General features: G+C 40.2%; 1 protein-coding gene and 1 pseudogene across 1 annotated transcript in view; one reads left to right on the top strand and one right to left on the bottom strand.

Annotated features, from left to right (window-relative positions):
* LRP2 (LDL receptor related protein 2) overlaps positions 1-18,830 on the top strand; it is a 201,086-nt gene that overhangs the window by 136,027 nt on the left and 46,229 nt on the right. The window contains exons 43-52 of the mRNA XM_059394122.1: positions 925-1,128; positions 2,036-2,278; positions 6,676-6,801; positions 8,086-8,205; positions 10,750-10,881; positions 12,483-12,684; positions 15,334-15,629; positions 16,687-17,203; positions 17,721-17,873; positions 18,388-18,558. Of these exons, the coding sequence (XP_059250105.1) occupies positions 925-1,128; positions 2,036-2,278; positions 6,676-6,801; positions 8,086-8,205; positions 10,750-10,881; positions 12,483-12,684; positions 15,334-15,629; positions 16,687-17,203; positions 17,721-17,873; positions 18,388-18,558 (2,164 nt within the window). The remainder of the gene's footprint in view (positions 1-924; positions 1,129-2,035; positions 2,279-6,675; positions 6,802-8,085; positions 8,206-10,749; positions 10,882-12,482; positions 12,685-15,333; positions 15,630-16,686; positions 17,204-17,720; positions 17,874-18,387; positions 18,559-18,830) is intronic.
* LOC132013331 (large ribosomal subunit protein eL8-like) lies at positions 5,348-6,194 on the bottom strand (annotated as a pseudogene).

The following is an 18,830-nucleotide window of genomic DNA, read 5'->3' as shown; positions in this document are numbered from 1 at the left end:
GTAGAAAAAATCCAAGTTCTCCTTGCTTTCAGGATAATTCATAAAATAGATTTGGGTATTTGTAGGTTTAGAGGAAGACTTTTTTTTTTTTTTTTTTTTTTAAAGTGGTACAGGGTCCAAGAGAGCCCTATACTGATTTTTTTTTTTTTAAAGATTTTATTTATTTATTTGACAGAGAGAAATTACAAGTACACTGAGAGGCAGGCAGAGAGAGAGAGAGAAGGAAGCAGGCTCCCTGCTGAGCAGAGAGCCCGATGCGGGGCTCGATCCCAGGACCCTGAGATCATGACCCGAGCCGAAGGCAGCGGCTTAACCCACTGAGCCACCCAGGCGCCCCTAGAGGAAGACTTTGACAGATTTCTTTTCCATTTAATGTGGAGCGCTCCCATCAGGCTTGATGGGAGTAGAAAGAAAGATGGGGTCTTTGGATGCCAAACTTAGTGACTTGGATAGAAATTCCATCAAAGAGCTTACCTCCCTTAGGAAGGGATCTAGTTCTTCCACTTAGGAGGTACTATTTATAGTCTGAAGTATTTCTGATCATACTTGAAAGTGTGATTCTTATGTATCCCATAGTGTGGTTTATAGATAGCAACAGATTCGCAGAAAGATGTATCTTTTGATGCTGTTGTTTTACAGATGTTCCTAAGAAGGGAGGATCATTTCTATTGTTTCAGTGTAGGCAAGAGCTAGTTGTTAATGATTAGGGTAAATTAGCCACATTTCTTGGACTTGGTGGTGGTTCTTCATGGACAAATGACGCAGAATGTAGTTGAGAGGCTGATGGGAAGAGTTTCTATGGCTTGCCTTACAGTGCCTTTACTATAGAAATATTGCCACTGCTATTCTGGAAGAGAGAATATGAATGGGTGCTCCACAGATGTTTTGCTTTTTGGGCCAACTTTTTTTTTTTTTTTTTTCCAGGTCCAAACGGTGCTGAGTGCCAGTGTCCACATGAGGGCCACTGGTATCTGGCCAACAATAAAAAGCATTGCATCGTGGACAATGGTACACGGTGTGACAATTCCAAGTTCACATGCCTCAATGGACACTGCATCTCAGAACAATGGAAATGCGACAATGATAATGACTGTGGTGATGGCAGTGATGAGTTGGAAAGTGTCTGTGGTGAGTTGGATTCCTGGAGTTTTTGTTAGGCTATAAACTTGTCTTTATGCCAAGTGTTCGGTACAGAGTCCTGCTGTGTGTGAATAGCTGTGAATTTTGTGCCTATATGTCCTGTTTGAACTGAAAACATTTAGTCCAAGAACACAGACTGTTAAATCCCATATAAGCTGATGTACATGCCAGGGATTAGTGTTGATGCTTTATTAGAAAGCACCTCTGTAGTGGTTAAGAGCAAAGGGGCTGGATTAAAATCCTAGCTCTTCCCTTTATAATCTGTGCAGCCTCAGGAAAGTGACCTAACCTATCTGAGCCTCCGACACCTCATCTGTTAGATGGAGATATTCCTAGGATTTTTGTGAGGAGTGAGAGAAGGAATACATAAAAATCACAGCATGGGGATTGGTGCATGTCAAGCATGACTTAGCATGGAACTGGGAGCTCTATTCGATGATTGTTATCATTTTATTAATTTTCATAGCAGAAGGATCATTAGTAATTTACTGAAATCATTCAGTATTCAGCTTCCATCTGGATGGGGTGAGTCAAACACTAGAAATTAGCTACATTTTTCCAATAGACTATAGGAGCTAAGAGTTTGATTTTCCCCAAAGACATTGTATTTGCATGCTTTTCTGGGATTGGGGTAAAATTTTAAATTGAGATGGTAGAGGAAGCAAAGCGACTCCAACATTCGCTTAAAGTACCTAATTTGCCTAAGAAAAGTATACAACATATTTTGTTTGATCTAATTTAAAGTTTATTTCACTTTGCACGCAGTCCGTTTTGCAGCCATTTTTGCTTTAGAAGGTAACCTCAAAGAATCCATTTTATTTGATTGTACTTTTTTAGAAACTAGGATGATGCTCTGTGATCGGGAACTCTCTTCAATGTTTTTTCCTCCTTGTAGCATTTCACACCTGCCACCCGACAGCCTTCACCTGTGCCAATGGGCGATGCGTCCAGTATCATTATCGCTGTGACCACTACAATGACTGTGGTGACAACAGTGATGAGGCAGGGTGCCTGTTCAGGGACTGTAATGCCACTGTGGAGTTTACCTGCGGTAATAAAAGGTGCATTCCTCTTCAGTTTGTCTGCAATGGCATCAACAACTGCCATGATAATGATACCTCAGATGAGAAAAATTGCTGTAAGTTCATCAAGGACTTATTCTGCTTTGTGGGTCTGAACTCTCTTTGTTTGCTTATTTGTTTTGGGTTTTGTGTGTGTGTGTGTGTTTTGTTTTGTTTGGAGTCTCTTTCACCTCATGGGAGATAGTTTTTATGTAGAAACAAAGGCTTTCTACAAAAAAAAAAGAACCCTAAGTATTCATCTAGAATATAAGTTTCATTTTATTATATTCTGCTAAATGGTTTTGTAAAAACAAATCTAATATATCTAATTATTCACCTAAATTTATGGACCCACATGACCATTGAATATTTTAATCTCGACTATTTTATCCTTGGTTTATTTATCTGCCAGATAAAAAACTCACTTGACAAAATTTTTGATTGTTTTAAGACTTTACCAGTAGTTGCTGACAAAAGCTATTGTCTACATGTGATATGGTTAACCTTTGTTCTGCACAAAGCTAAAATGATTTCTTTCTTTCATTTTTCTGGTAAATTGTTTTATTGATTTTTCCAAAATTTCTGGGATTTGCTCTTTAGCATGTAGGGAAAAGAGAAGAGCAGTGTGTAAATTCAAATACATTTCAGTTTGGATATATCTACTTGCTCTGCTGCTTTTGTAGGTAGAATTACATACAATATTTCTTCGGCTATGCATTTTAAAAGAACTCCTTCTTATGGAAAATTTCAAACATACACCAAAGTACAAAGAATAGTAAAATATATCCATTATCCAACTCCAACGTTTATCAATAAATGATGAGTCTGTTTCCTCCATTTCCCCTGACTCCCCTTCCTTTGAATACTAGAAAGCAGCTCTCAGACATGCATGTCATTTATGAAGACATTTTGACAACTGACCATCATGCGGTAATAATGTCTGGCAAGACTGACAGTACTTACTTGACTACTCAGTCCATATTCAAAACTTGCAGTTATTCCCCAAATATCTTTATGCAGTTGTTTTGTTCAGATTAGCATTCAGGCAAGGTCTACACATTGGTTTTGATGATTATAACTCTGTAATCTCTTTAATGCCTCAGCAGTGCCCCCCCCTTTTTTCCAATGCCATTGATTTGTCCTGTGGAATTTCCCGCACTCTGGATTTGACTAATTTCTGAATTGAGCCATCTATTTTGTCCCTCTTATTTCCCATTAACTGGAATTTGTACCTAGTGGTCTGATTGCATTAGGTTTAATTATTTGGGTAAGGATTATAGAGGGCATGGATTGCATGGAGCACTGGGTGTGGTGAAAAAAAATAATGAATACTGTTATGCCGAAAATAAAAAATAAATATATATAAAAAAAAAAGAATTCTCCATAGGTGGAGCTGTGTATTTGCTGTTGCATCACATCATGAAGCATGTAATACTTAGTTGTTCACTTTAATGATAAAGTTAATTAGTAGATTTAGAAGTCAGCCTAAATCTTCCCTTAAGAACATCCCATCAACCTGCTCCCCAGTGGTTTTAGCATACATGGATGGTTGTTCTATAAATCCATTATTTCTTTAAGGGTTACAAAATAGGCATTTAAAAATTCTGTTATTTCTTCTACATGTATTAGGTAACGTTCCACAAAGAAGAAATTTTCCTGATCAGCTATTTTGTTACCCTGAAGTAAAATTCTGTAGGAGAAATGGCTTGATTCCTTTCCTTTGTCAGTTTTCAGAGTAATGAATTGGTGACCAGTGAGCACTAATTTTTTGTCTTTTAGTATTGCTTTTAGTATTAGACTGATGAATTTCTACGTATTTGATGACTTTTAGTGCAGTAAAGTCATTTAGTGTTTCTGGTGGTCAACTTCCCTCTCTTAGGCCAGAGGGAGTGCTAAGTTGGCTTTTCTGTTATGGCCCGTTTGGTCCATTTCCTGTCTCGGACCTTTTGGAAAGGGGAACTTGTTCCTTTTGCAGATTTAGATTTAGAGATTACCACAGTGTCTGGTTGACCATTTCTATTTGGCTCTCATTGCTTCCAGCACTTTTCAGTGTACAGAGCTAGGAAATAGAATTTTTAAGGAAAAAAATTTATATTGGTCTTTCCCATTTTAATTTAAGATTACAACTTCTTTAGATTTTATAATCCTGTCTCTTGCATGCTTAAAATATGCAATGACGTAATGATGACATTAACACAAATGCTTATTTGCTTTATTCTACCATAATTTCAAAATGCCTATAGTTTCAAAATACCACACAAGTAATACTACTACCAGTAAATTTACTAGTGATAATTCAAGATTTTTAAGTCTCTCTTGTTCTTAGATTATGTCCTGCTATGTAGTACTGGTTTTAAAGTCACTTTATTTTCAGCATAACAGTATTCATTGTTTTTGTACCACACCCAGTGCTCCATGCAATCTGTGCCTTCTCTGATACCCACCACCTGGTTCCCCCAACCTCCCAACCCCCGCCCCTTTAAACCCCTCAGATTGTTTTTCAGAGTCCATAGTCTCTCATGGTTCACCTCCCCTTCCAATTTCCCCCAACTCCCTTCTCCTCTCTAACTCCCCTTGTCCTCCATGCTATTTGTTATGCTCCACAAATAAGTGAAACCATATGATAATTGACACTGTCTGCGTGACTTACTTCACTCAGCGTAATCTCTTCCAGTCCTTTCAATGTTGCTACCCCAATGTTTATAGCAGCAGTGGCCATGGTCATCAAACTGTGGAAAGAACCAAGATGCCCTTCAGTGGACGAATGGATAAGGAAGATGTGGTCCATATATACCGTGGAGTATTATGCCTCCATCGTTTTTTTTTTTTTAATTGTTGTGCTATTAACTTGATGTAGTACTTACTTCTATTACTATTTCCAAATTTTAGGAATTGCTTTCCTTTTCCCATTTTTTTATTTCATTGTTTACATTTATACAAAATAATATAAAATAATACGTGGTTCTGTGGTCAAAATTATATGATGAGGTATATTCACAGCAGTCTTCCCTCCTTTTTTTTTCCATTTTCTCCAGTTTTCTCCATTCCACTCACTCTGATCTATTCTCAATCTATCCATAGTTGTGACAACTGTCATTTTATTTTTTCATTATTTTTTTTGACACTAGCTGAAAGAGAGCTTTTTATTACTTTTTATGTACAGAAACTTCAACCCCATCGAGTTCTTTAACCTTTGCCTTTTCTAGCTTTGCAATGGATTTTGGACCCGGGTCGTTGCTTCTCCATCAACCATGGATGTCATCGTAGCTGTCATTGTCATTGGTTCTGATAGCTTCCACTAGCTTAGCCAGAGCTCCTTAGTGTTCTCCGTTAACCGGTGTGAAAGTGACAGTGATGCAGGTCTTCTATGCATCAGACGCCCAGCCTGGCCTTCCCCTTGATAATGCAGAAGTGAGCGCCCATCCTACAATACAGAGCAGGCAAGAAGACAGCCAGCTCAGTGGGATCCACAGCATGTTCAGTCACTACCAGCTGAGCCGCCTTGTTTTAAACCAAGGGTGGTGACAGTATTAACCCCAACTTAAAGGACAGGCAGCTGCTTAGTGGGGACATCCCCTTTGCCAGCAGCTGTCTCTCAGCCTGGGCCAACGGTCTCTGCTGCTTCTCTTGCTTTGTCCCTGGTCTGTATTTATGGGCCAACTTAAGTGGTGGAGAAGCTCTCTGGCTGTCCAAAGCCTGCATGAGGTGATTAATTGTGGGAGGTGCTTCTAGATGTTCACTGAGAATAGCCCTTTGCCACTGTGGCCAGGTGTTGCCAGGCCATTTGACAAAGTTAGTGAGGTCCCTTTAGGGCTACATGTCCTGTCCGATGCAAGAAATCTTGAACCTTTTCTCAGATGGAAGACTGACCACCACCTTGGCTTCCTGCTTCTTTAGAATAGAAGGGGCTGGGACCACCTTCTTCCCATAGCCTTCTTTCCTTTCAACATCTTGGAAGCCTGGAGATTCATTATTGTTTTTTAACATAAGCATCTCTCTCTGTTGTTACACACACAAACATACTGTTTTTTTCTCACACAAAAGATAGTCTGTGGTTTTTTGAATCTTGCTTTCTTTCTGTTAACAACATGTGCTGGAGATCATACCATCATTCCTTACCAGTGTTTAGAGATCTTCATTCCTTTTTATAGCTACGTATTAACCCATTGTGTGGATACACTATAGTTTATTTAACTAAGTGTTGAGACTCTTGTTGGTGCTATTAAATAATTAAAATGGATGACTTAAACTACAAAGTAAGCATACCCCCCCGCCCCCCCATAGCTGGAAATACCTCCTTCTACTTTAGAAGCGATGGTAGGAAATGAATGTTGTGGATGATGCCTTTGTGAGAGCTTTAAACATGCTTCCCTTCTGGTGTTTTGAGTCCAGTAGCTCTGTTAGCATGGACATTTTTAATGTTCTGTGTATGGCGTGGATCGGTTCCAAATGTTTCTCTTTTATCTTTTCAAAGCTGATCGCACATGCCAGCCCGGCTATGTAAAATGTCAGACGACAAACATTTGCATTCCTCATTTTTACTTGTGTGATGAAGACAATGACTGTGGAGACATGAGTGATGAAAGCCCTATTTTCTGTGGTAAGAGAGCCAGGCTGTTCTTCTGTGGTTCAGGGATGCCTATCTGGAGCTAAAGGTCTTTGGGCTACTAGTCAGCATAAGTTGACTGAATCGGTAGATGGAGTAGGCAGTTACTTTAGTATGTGATTGGAAGAGTGTAAGCAGCCCCTGTCTCTGTTCTCTGGATGGATCCCCTACTCCAAATATTTCTTCAGAGACTTGCTGTGGTCCCTGACTTTTTATAATTGCAGAGCCATTTCTCCCAGAGTCAAGGGCCTTTTGTCTTCAGGAACCCCAGGCAGAATGTGCTGGTCAAGCCCTTACATTTGCACTTCATTTGATTATAGTTACTATTTAGTAACTGCAAGAATTTTTGTATCTTTTTAATATGCTTGAATTTCAGAAAACTTTATTTCATTTTCAGTCAAGCATTTTCCTGTATTTATAGATCAAATCAGGAGGCCTTTCTTAAGCTCAGTAACTTTGAGTCTATTAGTGTAATAGGTACATAATTAAAGAATTTAGTAATTATCACCAGAGGAAGGTGTAGGCCAAGAGCAGGCATCGGTTGTAATAACAGCCGCAGGAAGAAGCAGTATTCAGGATGTAGCCATCAGAATGGGACATATAGATTAGAGACAGCACTGACCTTTCAGGGGCCTCTGCTTCCTGATCAGTTTTACCCCTGGCAAATCATCTGATATCTTGGGCCAAAGTAAGGGGCCTTGCAGACCAGAAGAATTGTAAGACCTGTTTCTGGTTTATACTACCCACGTAACAGTTTAGAAAATACATCTGATCAGGGTTACGTGAATTAATCAACGATCAAACATAGGTAGAGTCATTTTTGCTCAAATAAAGATCCCATAAGAATGAATAAGAGCACAACTTTCTTTTTAGAACCATGTGTGCTGAGCTCAGATATGGTTATATGTTGTTTTTGCTTTTCATACTATTTCCATAGAATTAATCCAATTTTAGGTCACTGCAGACAACATAGAGCCAAATCTTCTTATCCATAACTTGTGGTTTCATGTATGAAAGAGATATTTCTAACAAATACAATTTATTGTTGGGTTTCTAGAATCTAGAAAGAGAAATTCTGGAAAACTGAAACAGTACTGTCCGCCTTCTCTCCCTGCACCCCCATCCCTTCCTCCCCATACAAATCTTATATAAAACCCTTTTCCAGGTCTCAGCCTTCCTTCCCTGGCACCAGTTACCTAGTTCAGAGCTGTGGGCAGATGGTTAAGGTTGACGGGAACAAGCTTGTATTTTACTCCTGGGTTTTACCTCCATCCTCAGCTTCTCACACGTGCAGCAGTGACGAGTTTGCCTGCACATCTGGACGTTGTATCCCGAGACACTGGTACTGTGACGAGGAAAGAGATTGTCCTGATGGCTCTGATGAACCTGCCACTTGTGGTAAGAGAGCAAGCAAGCAAGCATGCCAAGTGTTATGATGCAGTGAGAGAAACTCTTTCACTGCTTCCAAGTACAGTCTAGGACCAGAGCTGACTACTGTTTGCGCTCTCTGCTCCTGCTTTCAGCTAGGAGGGTGAAACCACTCAGCAGAGAGTCATTAAAAACTTGTTAGTGTGAGGAGGGATCAGCATATAAAGGCTGCTGACTGATGTCCATGAAATGAAATTATGTTGGTGATGCACATAATACTGTGCCTGGCATGTAGAACTCAATTAATTTTAATTGACTGTGAATTGGGATTTTTGAATTTGGTTCAGTTGTAGCCCACAAGGCTATGGGAGGATCCAAAAGAGACTAGAATGATTGTATCCAAAGGGAAGAGGCATATTATGGCACACATCCTCCTCCTGGTCTGTGTGCCAGCTTATGAGGTAAGGTCCCATTGCCATCTGAGTTTCCCAAGAAGTTATAGAGCCCCTCTGGTTGTATTCCTGGAGGCACTTCTACCTATTTGTATTTGGAGGCTGCTGTTAACCTTTACAAGTTCTAATCTATATCCATGCACATTTTAAAAAATGTAATGGTCATTGCTTTTTTTATCTGTTAATAAATCATTCTGCAGACTACAGCCATGGCCAGCTGCCTGGCTTTATAAAGTTTTATTAGAAGGCAGCGACATACTGTCTGTGGCTGCTATGTGCTACAGTGGCAGTATCAGGTAGGTGTGACAGAGAACATTTGTCCTATAAGCCTAAAATATTTGCTATCTGGTAAAAAGAAAGTTTGCTGATCTTTGTTACACAGTCTTCATACTTGTTTTTAATGGCAGTATAGTATTCCATCAAGTGGTTATATTTGAGTTAATTGCCTCAATTTTAACCACTTGAATGGTTTTTATTCCCCCGTTGTTATAATCCAATCGTCTACAATACAATCCTCATATATAAAACTTTTTATTTGGGGGATGTTTTCTTAGTACCGTTTTTAGAGTTTTATAGATAAATTCAGACTATTTTCTGTCCCTGTTCTCTCTCAGGAGAGTGGTATCTGAAATTCTTTGCCAAGTTCTTTTTCCCCAACACTGAAAGTTTTGTGGAAAGCAAAGAACATGTAGAGTTTTGAGGATCTTAATATAAATACATAACTGTGAGTAGAATATTGTTAGGGAATGATTTAGACATGTGAATGATGGGTTCAAAAGTACGAAGAGTAAGTATACTTTCTGAACTTCTCTATGGGAACCAGAGTCAGTAAGTGGTACCAACTGCATGTCTTATTTATGAATACATTCTCATAATATGTAAGAGTATTACAAGTCATAAGGTGTATACAAAAAAGCAAAATTTACATTTTCTCAGCCTTCTCTAATCTCACTCCCCAGAGATAATCACTGCAAAGGGTGAGTGTGAATTCTCCTTACCTTTTGCTGTATATTTTCATATATAATTTTTAAAACACAAATAGAGATCTTACTATGCATCTTTTTCTGCAGCTCTGCCCCTTACAGCTTAACTGCACCTTGTCAGCTTGTTAGTGAACACAGATCTACTCATTCCTTGGCACTGCTGAATATTACTCTGAAGTGTGGGTGGCCCAAGTGACTTTTCCTTTGCCTATGTGATGGATGTTTAGCTTATTTTCATTTTTTCACTATGAAAAGTAATCCTGGGGTGAAGACCTATTTATTTATTTATTTATTTATTTGAACATCCTTTTAGAAACCTCTTTGTGCATATGTGGGAAGATTCTTCTGGGCTAAATTTCTAAAAGTGGTGTTTTTGTGTCAGAGTGGCTTTGTCTCTTAAAAAAGTTATGGTGTTGTACACTCCTTTCTTACCAGCTAATTTTCTTTTGCCTTAGGTTAATTTTGAGGGGACCCTGTGTGTATGGGCCTATGGCAAATAGTTGATAAGGACGTGTAGGTTTATGATGAAAGAATTTGAGTCAGTGATGACTAATTTAAAGCATAGCGTATCTTATCAGTTAAAATCAACAAACATTTATTGAGTGCTTATGTTCTAAGTACTTTGGGGCCCACGTTGGGCTTATATTCTGGTGAGGGGACACAGGCAGCAAAACAGATAAGTAAATTATATAGCATGTTGAAAGGTGGTAAGTCCTATGGAGAAAAGCAAAAAAAGAGAACAGGAAAATGGAGATCAGGCATGCTGGGGGGGATAGTCTACATCAAATAAAATGTTCTGGGATGAAAAGTAGACTTAAAAATGGAATGTGTGAAGTAGTAGTTTATATCCTCTTGGGAAAAGACTGTTAATTCTCTATCATACCTGTAAGGAAATAGCAAATCACATCCTAGTAACAAAAAATAGTGAGGGCTTTCCACCATCAATCAACTGCTTCAGTCGCAGACCATTGGTCACTGGTATCGGTCTCCTTGGAGGACCCAGCAGAGCTGTACATAGCTAGGGAATGCTCTCCTCGAGTTTTTTAGACAGCCCATGTGATAGCAGGCTTCTTCTAAGATTTTTTAGACTGCAGACCACTTTCTTTCCCTGAGACTTTTTTTTTTTAATCTTTTCTCAGAGTACCATGAAGCAACATGCTTAAGTAATGAGTTCAAGTGTGACAGTGGGAGGTGCATTCGAAGTGAATGGATCTGTGACGGAGATAATGACTGTGGGGACATGAGTGATGAGGATGAAAGGCACCACTGTGGTAAGAGAAACCGTTTGTTCCTCTGCAGAGTTACCTTCTAAGGAAACTCAGGAGATTGGTTTTGTGTCTTTGGAGAGTATGACTGGTAGATTCCTCTTTAATTGAGTGCATGCTGATAAATTGTTACCTTTATTTTTCCACTCTGAAATGGTTGGAGAGCATCTACTTAAATGCCTTAAAATGATAGAAAATGATTTTATTGTTTATTGTCTTTCTCTTGCATTTAGCTGACAGGAATAATGTCTTAAACTTCTTGAGCAGATAAAGAGAACTCAATTGGCCAATCTTACTAGTAGCCTTAAACAGTGTAGCAATTAACTGTGCCTCAAATTTCATTGATTACCTTGTTGCTATTATTTTGAGGAGTGGGTAGTGGGAGGGTTATTTCTTTTGTGTAATTTGTGGAACAGACCATGGAACACCATTTTCCATTACCGATAGAACATGGAACTCTTTTTTTTTTTTTTTTTTTTAAAGATTTTATTTATTTATTTGACAGAGATCACAAGTAGACAGAGAGGCAGGCAGAGAGAGAGAGAGGAGGAAGCAGGCTCCCTGCTGAGCAGAGAGCCCGATGCGGGACTCGATCCCAGGACCCTGAGATCATGACCTGAGCCGAAGGCAGCGGCTTAACCCACTGAGCCACCCAGGCGCCCGAACATGGAACTCTTTTAACTGTGATGTCTTAGAAGAGTATCTTTTCATGATCAGCAATGAAAACAATGGCTCCCTGATGTTTGCATTTCATTGCAACCCCATATGTCATTGACGTTGGTGGCTGTCTATAGTTCCATGTGTACTCCATCCATTGAAATGGGCAGTTGGCAGCTGCACAAACATAGACTATAGCATGTACTTCTCCCATCTCACCTCACCAAGACACCCCCTCTTTTTTTCCCATTCATTCACAGGGTGATTGGATAAAATGCCGGTTCTTTTATTCTGCAGGCATTAATGATGATGTGTTAGCATCTCTTCTCTTTCCTGACAGTGTCAGGGTTTCTGACAAGTCTTGGTGATATATTCTGTTCCTATATATGCTTATTCTACTTGGGTGTAATATAGTTGAAAAAGCCTAAATTTGGAGGAGAAAGACCTATGTGTAAAGCACTAGGTCTTCAGAAAGTTCTATGACTTGGAGTCATCTAGTTTGAGCTCCAATTTTTATCTGTAGAACTGGCATAAAAATACCTATCTCATACTGTGTTTTTGTGAGTACACTTTATAAACCAAACATTTTTACCAAGTATGAGGCATTTTTGGTACACAAATAACAAAATGGGAGTAGGTTTCTGAAGTTCTAAGGGAAAAGTATTATTTTACATAAATTTTATAGTAAATTAATGAGATGCTTTATTATGTTTTATTTCTTCTTAAAAAAAATCCAAGGTCTAGAGCAATTAAAAAGGAAATTTGAAGGTTTTTTTTTTATTATATTCTGTTACATGAAAGCGATGTGACTTGTCCACGTGTGGTACTCTACTTTCCTTTCATCCCTCTCACTAGTACGTAACGTAAAGCAAGGGGAATGGTTCAGAATGAATTTGACTACTGGAATGAGTTTTCATGTGGTTTCTGTTTCTTGTGTGCTTTGGTTTCAGACAGCCACAGCTGCTCAAGTTCTGAGTTTCTCTGTGCAAATAATGAGCCTCCAGCCAGGAAGTGCATTCCCCAGTCTTGGGTCTGTGATGGTGATGCGGATTGTACGGATGGCTATGATGAGCATCAGAATTGCACCAGGAGGTCTTGCTCTGGCAGTGATTTCACCTGTAGTAATGGATTGTGTGTTCCACACTCATACAGGTGAATTGGGGCTTCAGATTTTCCAGTAACCTCAAATATACAGAGGGGCAGGGCTAACATCCATTAGGCATGGTGGCCACAATGCCTAAGATCGTAGTACTTTTAGTGGTCCATGAAAATATTTGGATTCCTTTTAAAATCAAAAGAAAAAAAGGAAAGTTTAGATCAAAGAAAGTATTCTAATGTGTAAGATTAATATATCTGCCTTTATCCCAATGTGGTCATTAAATATAATTTTTAATAAGCTCCTGGAGGAGGGAACCCATGACGGTAAAAAGGCTTATGGCTCATGAAAGGCGCAATGTAACCTTGGCGCGAGGGCCAGGGAAACAAATGAGGTGAGCTTAATAGAAGAAAACTCTTTCTTAAAGTAGGTGAAATCTTGGTTTTCCACTTGGAGTAGAGGCAAGGGTACAAGATACTTGATTTCCTTCTCTTTGCTGTAAGAAAAAGAACAGTACAGGCATGATCATGAACAGAGCTTGGCACTTAGGCTTAGAGCCAGTGAGACATTGGGGAGAAGCAGGTGAGGTGAGCTGAGAATGCATGTTGTAGCTAAGAGATGTGAATGCTGTTCTGCAGTGCACAGGAGTGTGTTTTGGTTTTTTTTTTTTTTTTTTTTTTAAGATTTTTATTTATTTGACAGACAGAGATCACAAATAGGCAGATAGACAGAGAGGGAGGGAGGGAAGCAGGTTTCCCGCTGAGCAGAGAGCCTGATGCAGGGCTCCATCCTAGGACCCTGGGATCATGACCTGAGCTGAAGGCCGAGGCTTTAACCCACTGAGCCACCCAGACGCCCCATGCTGTTCTATTTAGTACCATCAGTCTGAGATATATTCTGAAAACCTAGCCTTATAGTCTACAGAAGAGATTTCTATCAGTTCTTAATGTTCATCAGATTCTAGATTTTGTCTACTTCCTTTCTGAGCTCTTTCTTCACAATGCCATGATCAGTGTGATCTTGTAGCTGACTTACCCCTGTCCTACCAAACAAACCTTCACTGCTTCTTTTCTTTTCTTTACTTATTTCCTCTTTTCTACACTCCTTTCCACCTTCCTTCCCCTTTCTCTCATCCTAGTTTTTTGTTTGGTTTCGGCTGAGCTTTCAGAACTGCTTTAGCCAAGGGCGATGACAAAACAGAAAAAATACTGCTTCTCTGTAAACCTGAGCTACAGGTTCTAAACTAACTGCAGATTCTGTTTGCTTGGGGGTGCCACTAGCTGCTAATAAGAGACCTGTTCATGTGCACTTTTGCTTGCTTGGCACAATGTGTTTTCCCCTATTTGAGAGATGGTCAAGGGGATCATTTTTCCTTTTGACTTTTTTCTTCCTAGCTCATTACTGTTGCTGCCGAGGAATCTGGATAAGACTGAGTTGTGAGCCGTTTGCTGGAATAGTAATGTTCAATTATGTCCAAAAACCTTCTGATTTACTTTACAAACTGACTTTTTTTTTTCTTCCTTTTGAGTGGGATCTAAGCTAGAGGAAAAGAAAGCGTTTGTGTTTCAGATCATTTGGAAATGAGTTAAGCAGCTCCTGGGAGAACAAATGGGGCTGAACCAGCTTGCTCTGATCACAACTTTCTTTACTATTACACACACACATTTTGTTCTAAGTCACTTAGCCAGTGCCCTAGGTTTATGGATGGCATTGCTCGTTACTGACCTGACCATAGATCAGTTATAAAACTGACCACATTCAGCTTTGGTACCTTGACGTCTTCTAATGCTAAGCCTCTAGGCCCTATGCCCTCCATGGTAAATCCTTTTATGAATTGTCAAGCACAAGCTTTGCCAATCCCTATCCAAGGTGCTTTTATACTTAATTCCTTGCTTTTGACTTCCATGATTCCTTTATGCTTATGTTTTGTTACTGGCAGCAGGAACCCCTTCAGTAATCATAACTTGCCAAGGATTTTGGAATAATGTAGAAAAGAAATAGCAGTCTGGCTTACAGAACTTCAGGGAACCTTATTGTCTTTGTGATGCCTGGGAATGTTAGGTCCCCAAATAGGACTAGGAAGTGCCTTGTTCCTTTGCCCACAGCCTTGCTGTTCTGCTGGTTCTCCGTCTTTCCAGCACCATGACTACTCACAGCTCATGGTGGGTGGCAGGGTATTACGATTAAAGGTGGAAGGAACAGGACAATGTAACCATTACTCCGAGCGGAAGATACATACATGTTCTTGGAGGACACATAGTGATCTTCCTATGTATAATACATGTTCATTTGGATGTGGGCACTTCTGTCATCTGGCTGCCTAGGAATTTGCCTGTGCCCATAAGTCATCTCATTGTCTCATGAACAGATCTGATGAACACCAGAACTATGAGTTTATGTTTAATTTGTTGACTGCTTAAAAAATGAATGCAGTTATTTTTAATATCTCTAGATTGCCATTTCTAATGGTAGCCACCAGCACCTGGAGAGATCATATAGAATGCTAAATATTAGATTCTTCTGGAACTGGAGATTGGTGGGGTAGATAGTGATTCCAGGAGAGGGAGAACTAAGGACATGGGTAACCTTGCGACTGAAATGCTCGGCCTGACATTCAGGTAGACAGAGGAGGAAGCAAGGCCCTGAGCGTGTGATAGTTGGGACTTGTCAGCCTCTCCAGGAGTGGTACTGGTCTCATCACACAGGTGTGACTGGCGCAATGACTGTGGGGACTACAGTGATGAGAGGGACTGCTCCTACCCCACCTGCAGCGAGAACAAGTTCACCTGTCAGAACGGGATGTGCATTTATAAGCAGTATATGTGTGACGGGGAGAACGACTGTGGTGATGGGTCTGACGAGCTGGAGCACCTGTGCCACACTCCAGAGACCACGTGCCCCCCTCATCAGTTCAAGTGTGACAATGGGAACTGCATCGATATGGTGAAAATCTGCAACCGCCTAGATGACTGTTTGGACAACAGTGATGAGAAAGGATGTGGTGAGTATAACAGAGGATTTGGGAAAAGGAAAACCAGGGAACTGAATGTGGTTTCTCAACACTTCATGACTCACCAGGACTTTTCCAGTTGTCCTCTAAGTAGAATGTTACCAGAAAATGACTATTGCTTGTCTTTGTTCTTTTTATCAAAAGGCAAGCGTTTCTTAGTATATGAAGTTAGTACACAAACATTTTTAGGCTAACTCATCAGTTAGGCAGTCATTACAGAAAATAGAAGATGAGTAGATTCATACCATTAGTAGCTAACACCATTGTTAAGCAGGACAATCACTTTGAACCCTTGAAACGACTTCTCTGAGGTCTCCCTCTACTAGGATTCCTTCCCCTGTTCATTTTCATCTTCAGGTGATCGGAGAGTTTTAAACTCCCTCTCACTCCAACCTTCATGGGTAAACCAGTTGGGCATTTATAAAATATAATTACTAGGAACATACTCTCTTCCCTATGTAGATAGTTTCTGGGTGAGCTTGGCCATGTGTCACAGGACCAGCCAGAAGGACACCCAGTGGACTGCTGGGTGGCTCATCCTATCTTGTGGGAGCCAAATGTATGCATCTCTTCCAGCTCTGTGTCCAGTGAGGTCACTCTGGTAACCTGAAATTGGCCATGGTATGAGAGTCACATGGCCAAAATGGAAGATGCTACAAATTACAGCATCTCCCTACCCCCGAGATCTGTTTTACCAGCACACCACTGGCCAGGCGCTTTTCTTCAGCTCTACTTTCTTCTCTCTTCTGCCATGTTACTTTTTAAATTATTGGTTACAAGGAGATTGGCAGCTGTAGGATTAGAAGTCAGACATAAGCTTGTTCATTATATTAGTTGTTAAAACCACTGGTGAAGGATTAATTGGGGAGGAAGTTGAGAAATAGGGAATTTTGAGTATCTCTGGCTTTTAGAAAACCCTTATTGTCTGTATTCTTTTAGCATGTTTCATTAATAAATAGGCTGTCCAGAGGGAAGCTTGACTTTGGACCACTCTGGTGGGTATATTGTGGACATTTTAGCATCTTTAATACCTGTCTTTTACTTACAGGCGTTAACGAGTGCAGTGACCCTTGGCTCAGTGGCTGTGACCAAAACTGCACGGACACCCTCACCAGTTTCTATTGTTCTTGTCTTCCTGGTTACAAGCTTCTGGCTGACAAACGGAGTTGCAATGACATTAATGAATGCAAGGAGACACCCTTTGTCTGTAGTCAGATGTGCGAGAATGTAATGGGCTCCTACATCTGTAAGTGTGCCCCAGGCTACATCCGAGAACCAGACGGAAAGAGCTGCCGGCAGAACAGTAACATCGAGCCCTATCTCATTTTTAGCAACCGTTACTATTTGAGAAATCTCACTACAGATGGCCATTTTTACTCCCTCATTTTGCAAGGACTGGGCAATGCTGTGGCCCTCGATTTTGACCGAGTAGAAAAGAGATTGTATTGGATTGATACGGAGAATAAAGTCATTGAGAGAATGTTTCTAAATAAGACAAACAGGGAGACAATCATAAATCACAGACTACCAGCTGCAGAAAGTCTGGCTGTGGACTGGGTGGCCAGGTAAGAAAACACTGAGGAGCTCTCTAAAAGTTGAAATGGTTTTAAAAAGTATATTATAACCAATAGAGAATCAAATCTAAGCTTGTGGCCATAATTCAGAGTTCCTTCATGCAGTCTCAATAATTCACTTAGATAAGTCTGTTTCCTTGGCTCTACCATTTAAACTGTGGTTCACAACACTTAATGCCTCTCTCTTCCACATCCCTGCTCCTCTAAGCTCTTACCTTGCCTGGGAAGGATGCTTATGCTGCATTAAGAAAGTAAAGCCAGAATCCTTGTGTGAGGTGTGGCCCCAGAATTCCCTATGTGACAGTGGGAATTATAGCTCGCTCTTGAATCTTCTGCCTCTTTGCGGGGAAGTCCATTTCCTGTTTCCCCCACTGTTTTCTTGGGGGAAGTGCCTTCTAACAGTTGGCTTTGGGATTCCACTGTAGCTTGGATAGGAAGTTCAGTGACTACTATATACTGTTTCCCAAGTAAAACGTCTGTCGTCGTAACTCCTGGCTTTCCATTTCAGAAAGCTCTACTGGGTGGATTCCTACCTGAATTGCCTCTCTGTCTCTGACCTTGATGGTCGATACCGCCGCAAGTTGGCTGAGCACTGTGTGGATGACAACAATACCTTCTGCTTTGATCATCCCAGAGGAATTGTCCTTCACCCGCGATACGGGTATTGTCTCCCTGTAATCCTGGGCTCTTCTCTCATGCCCATATTCTGCCTCTGTCACCAAAAAGGCTGTTGACATAGTTATCTCAAGGCCAGTATCTTGCTGGGATTTGTCTTCTGCTCTTCCTAACTGGTAAATGGTTTAGTTGTAATGGGTAGAAGCATGGCATCCTCAAATGATATTCATCAGCTCTTCTGTTTTCTTTGCCATGACACACCATTTCACTTTTCAGATTACCTGTTTTGGCTGCATGCAGAGAAATTGTAGTTAAAAACAAAAAAACAAAAAACAACCCACCTTTACTTGACTCTACATGTCAAATCCACTGAAATGCCCAGTTAATCATGTTCATTCTTGAGCATTTCCTATACATCATCCACTTTTAGATTATTTTCTGTCATTTTTTTTTTTTCCTTTCTGAGACAGTGTGTAGAATTCTGATTGGAGAAGAGTTATGTCTTTTGGCTACTGACTTTTTTAACTTCAGGGACTGACCTTTTGTGTTTCCTCCAATAGGCATGTCTACTGGGCAGACTGGGCTGACCGAGCCTACATTGGGAGAGTAGGCATGGATGGAAGGAATAAGTCTGTGATTATCTCTACCAAGATAGAGTGGCCCAATGGCATCACCATTGATTACACCAATGATCTACTCTACTGGGCAGATGCCCACCTGGGTTACATTGAGTACGTAAATAGAACAGGATAAAGTGAACCAAGCAACTATTTATTCCAAATACTAGGACTTGTATTGCTAATGTGTTATTCCCATGTAGATTCTAACTGGTCTCTGTGTTAGAAGTCACTCTGAAGTCCTTTTCAACTAAAACTGCCTATAGGAAATACTGAGCTCTGTGGTTATGGTATAGTAGAAAGAGTATGAACGTTGAAGCCAGATCCATCAGGTTTTTGTCCTGGTGCTTTTACTTCTTTTATTTTCCTGTAGAGAATAGAGGTAG

Source organism: Mustela nigripes, chromosome 3 (assembly GCF_022355385.1).
Source record: "Mustela nigripes isolate SB6536 chromosome 3, MUSNIG.SB6536, whole genome shotgun sequence".
Classification (NCBI taxonomy): domain Eukaryota; kingdom Metazoa; phylum Chordata; class Mammalia; order Carnivora; family Mustelidae; genus Mustela; species Mustela nigripes.
The sequence above is the reverse complement of the archived record's forward strand: the minus strand, read 5'-3'. Positions and strand labels throughout refer to the sequence as shown.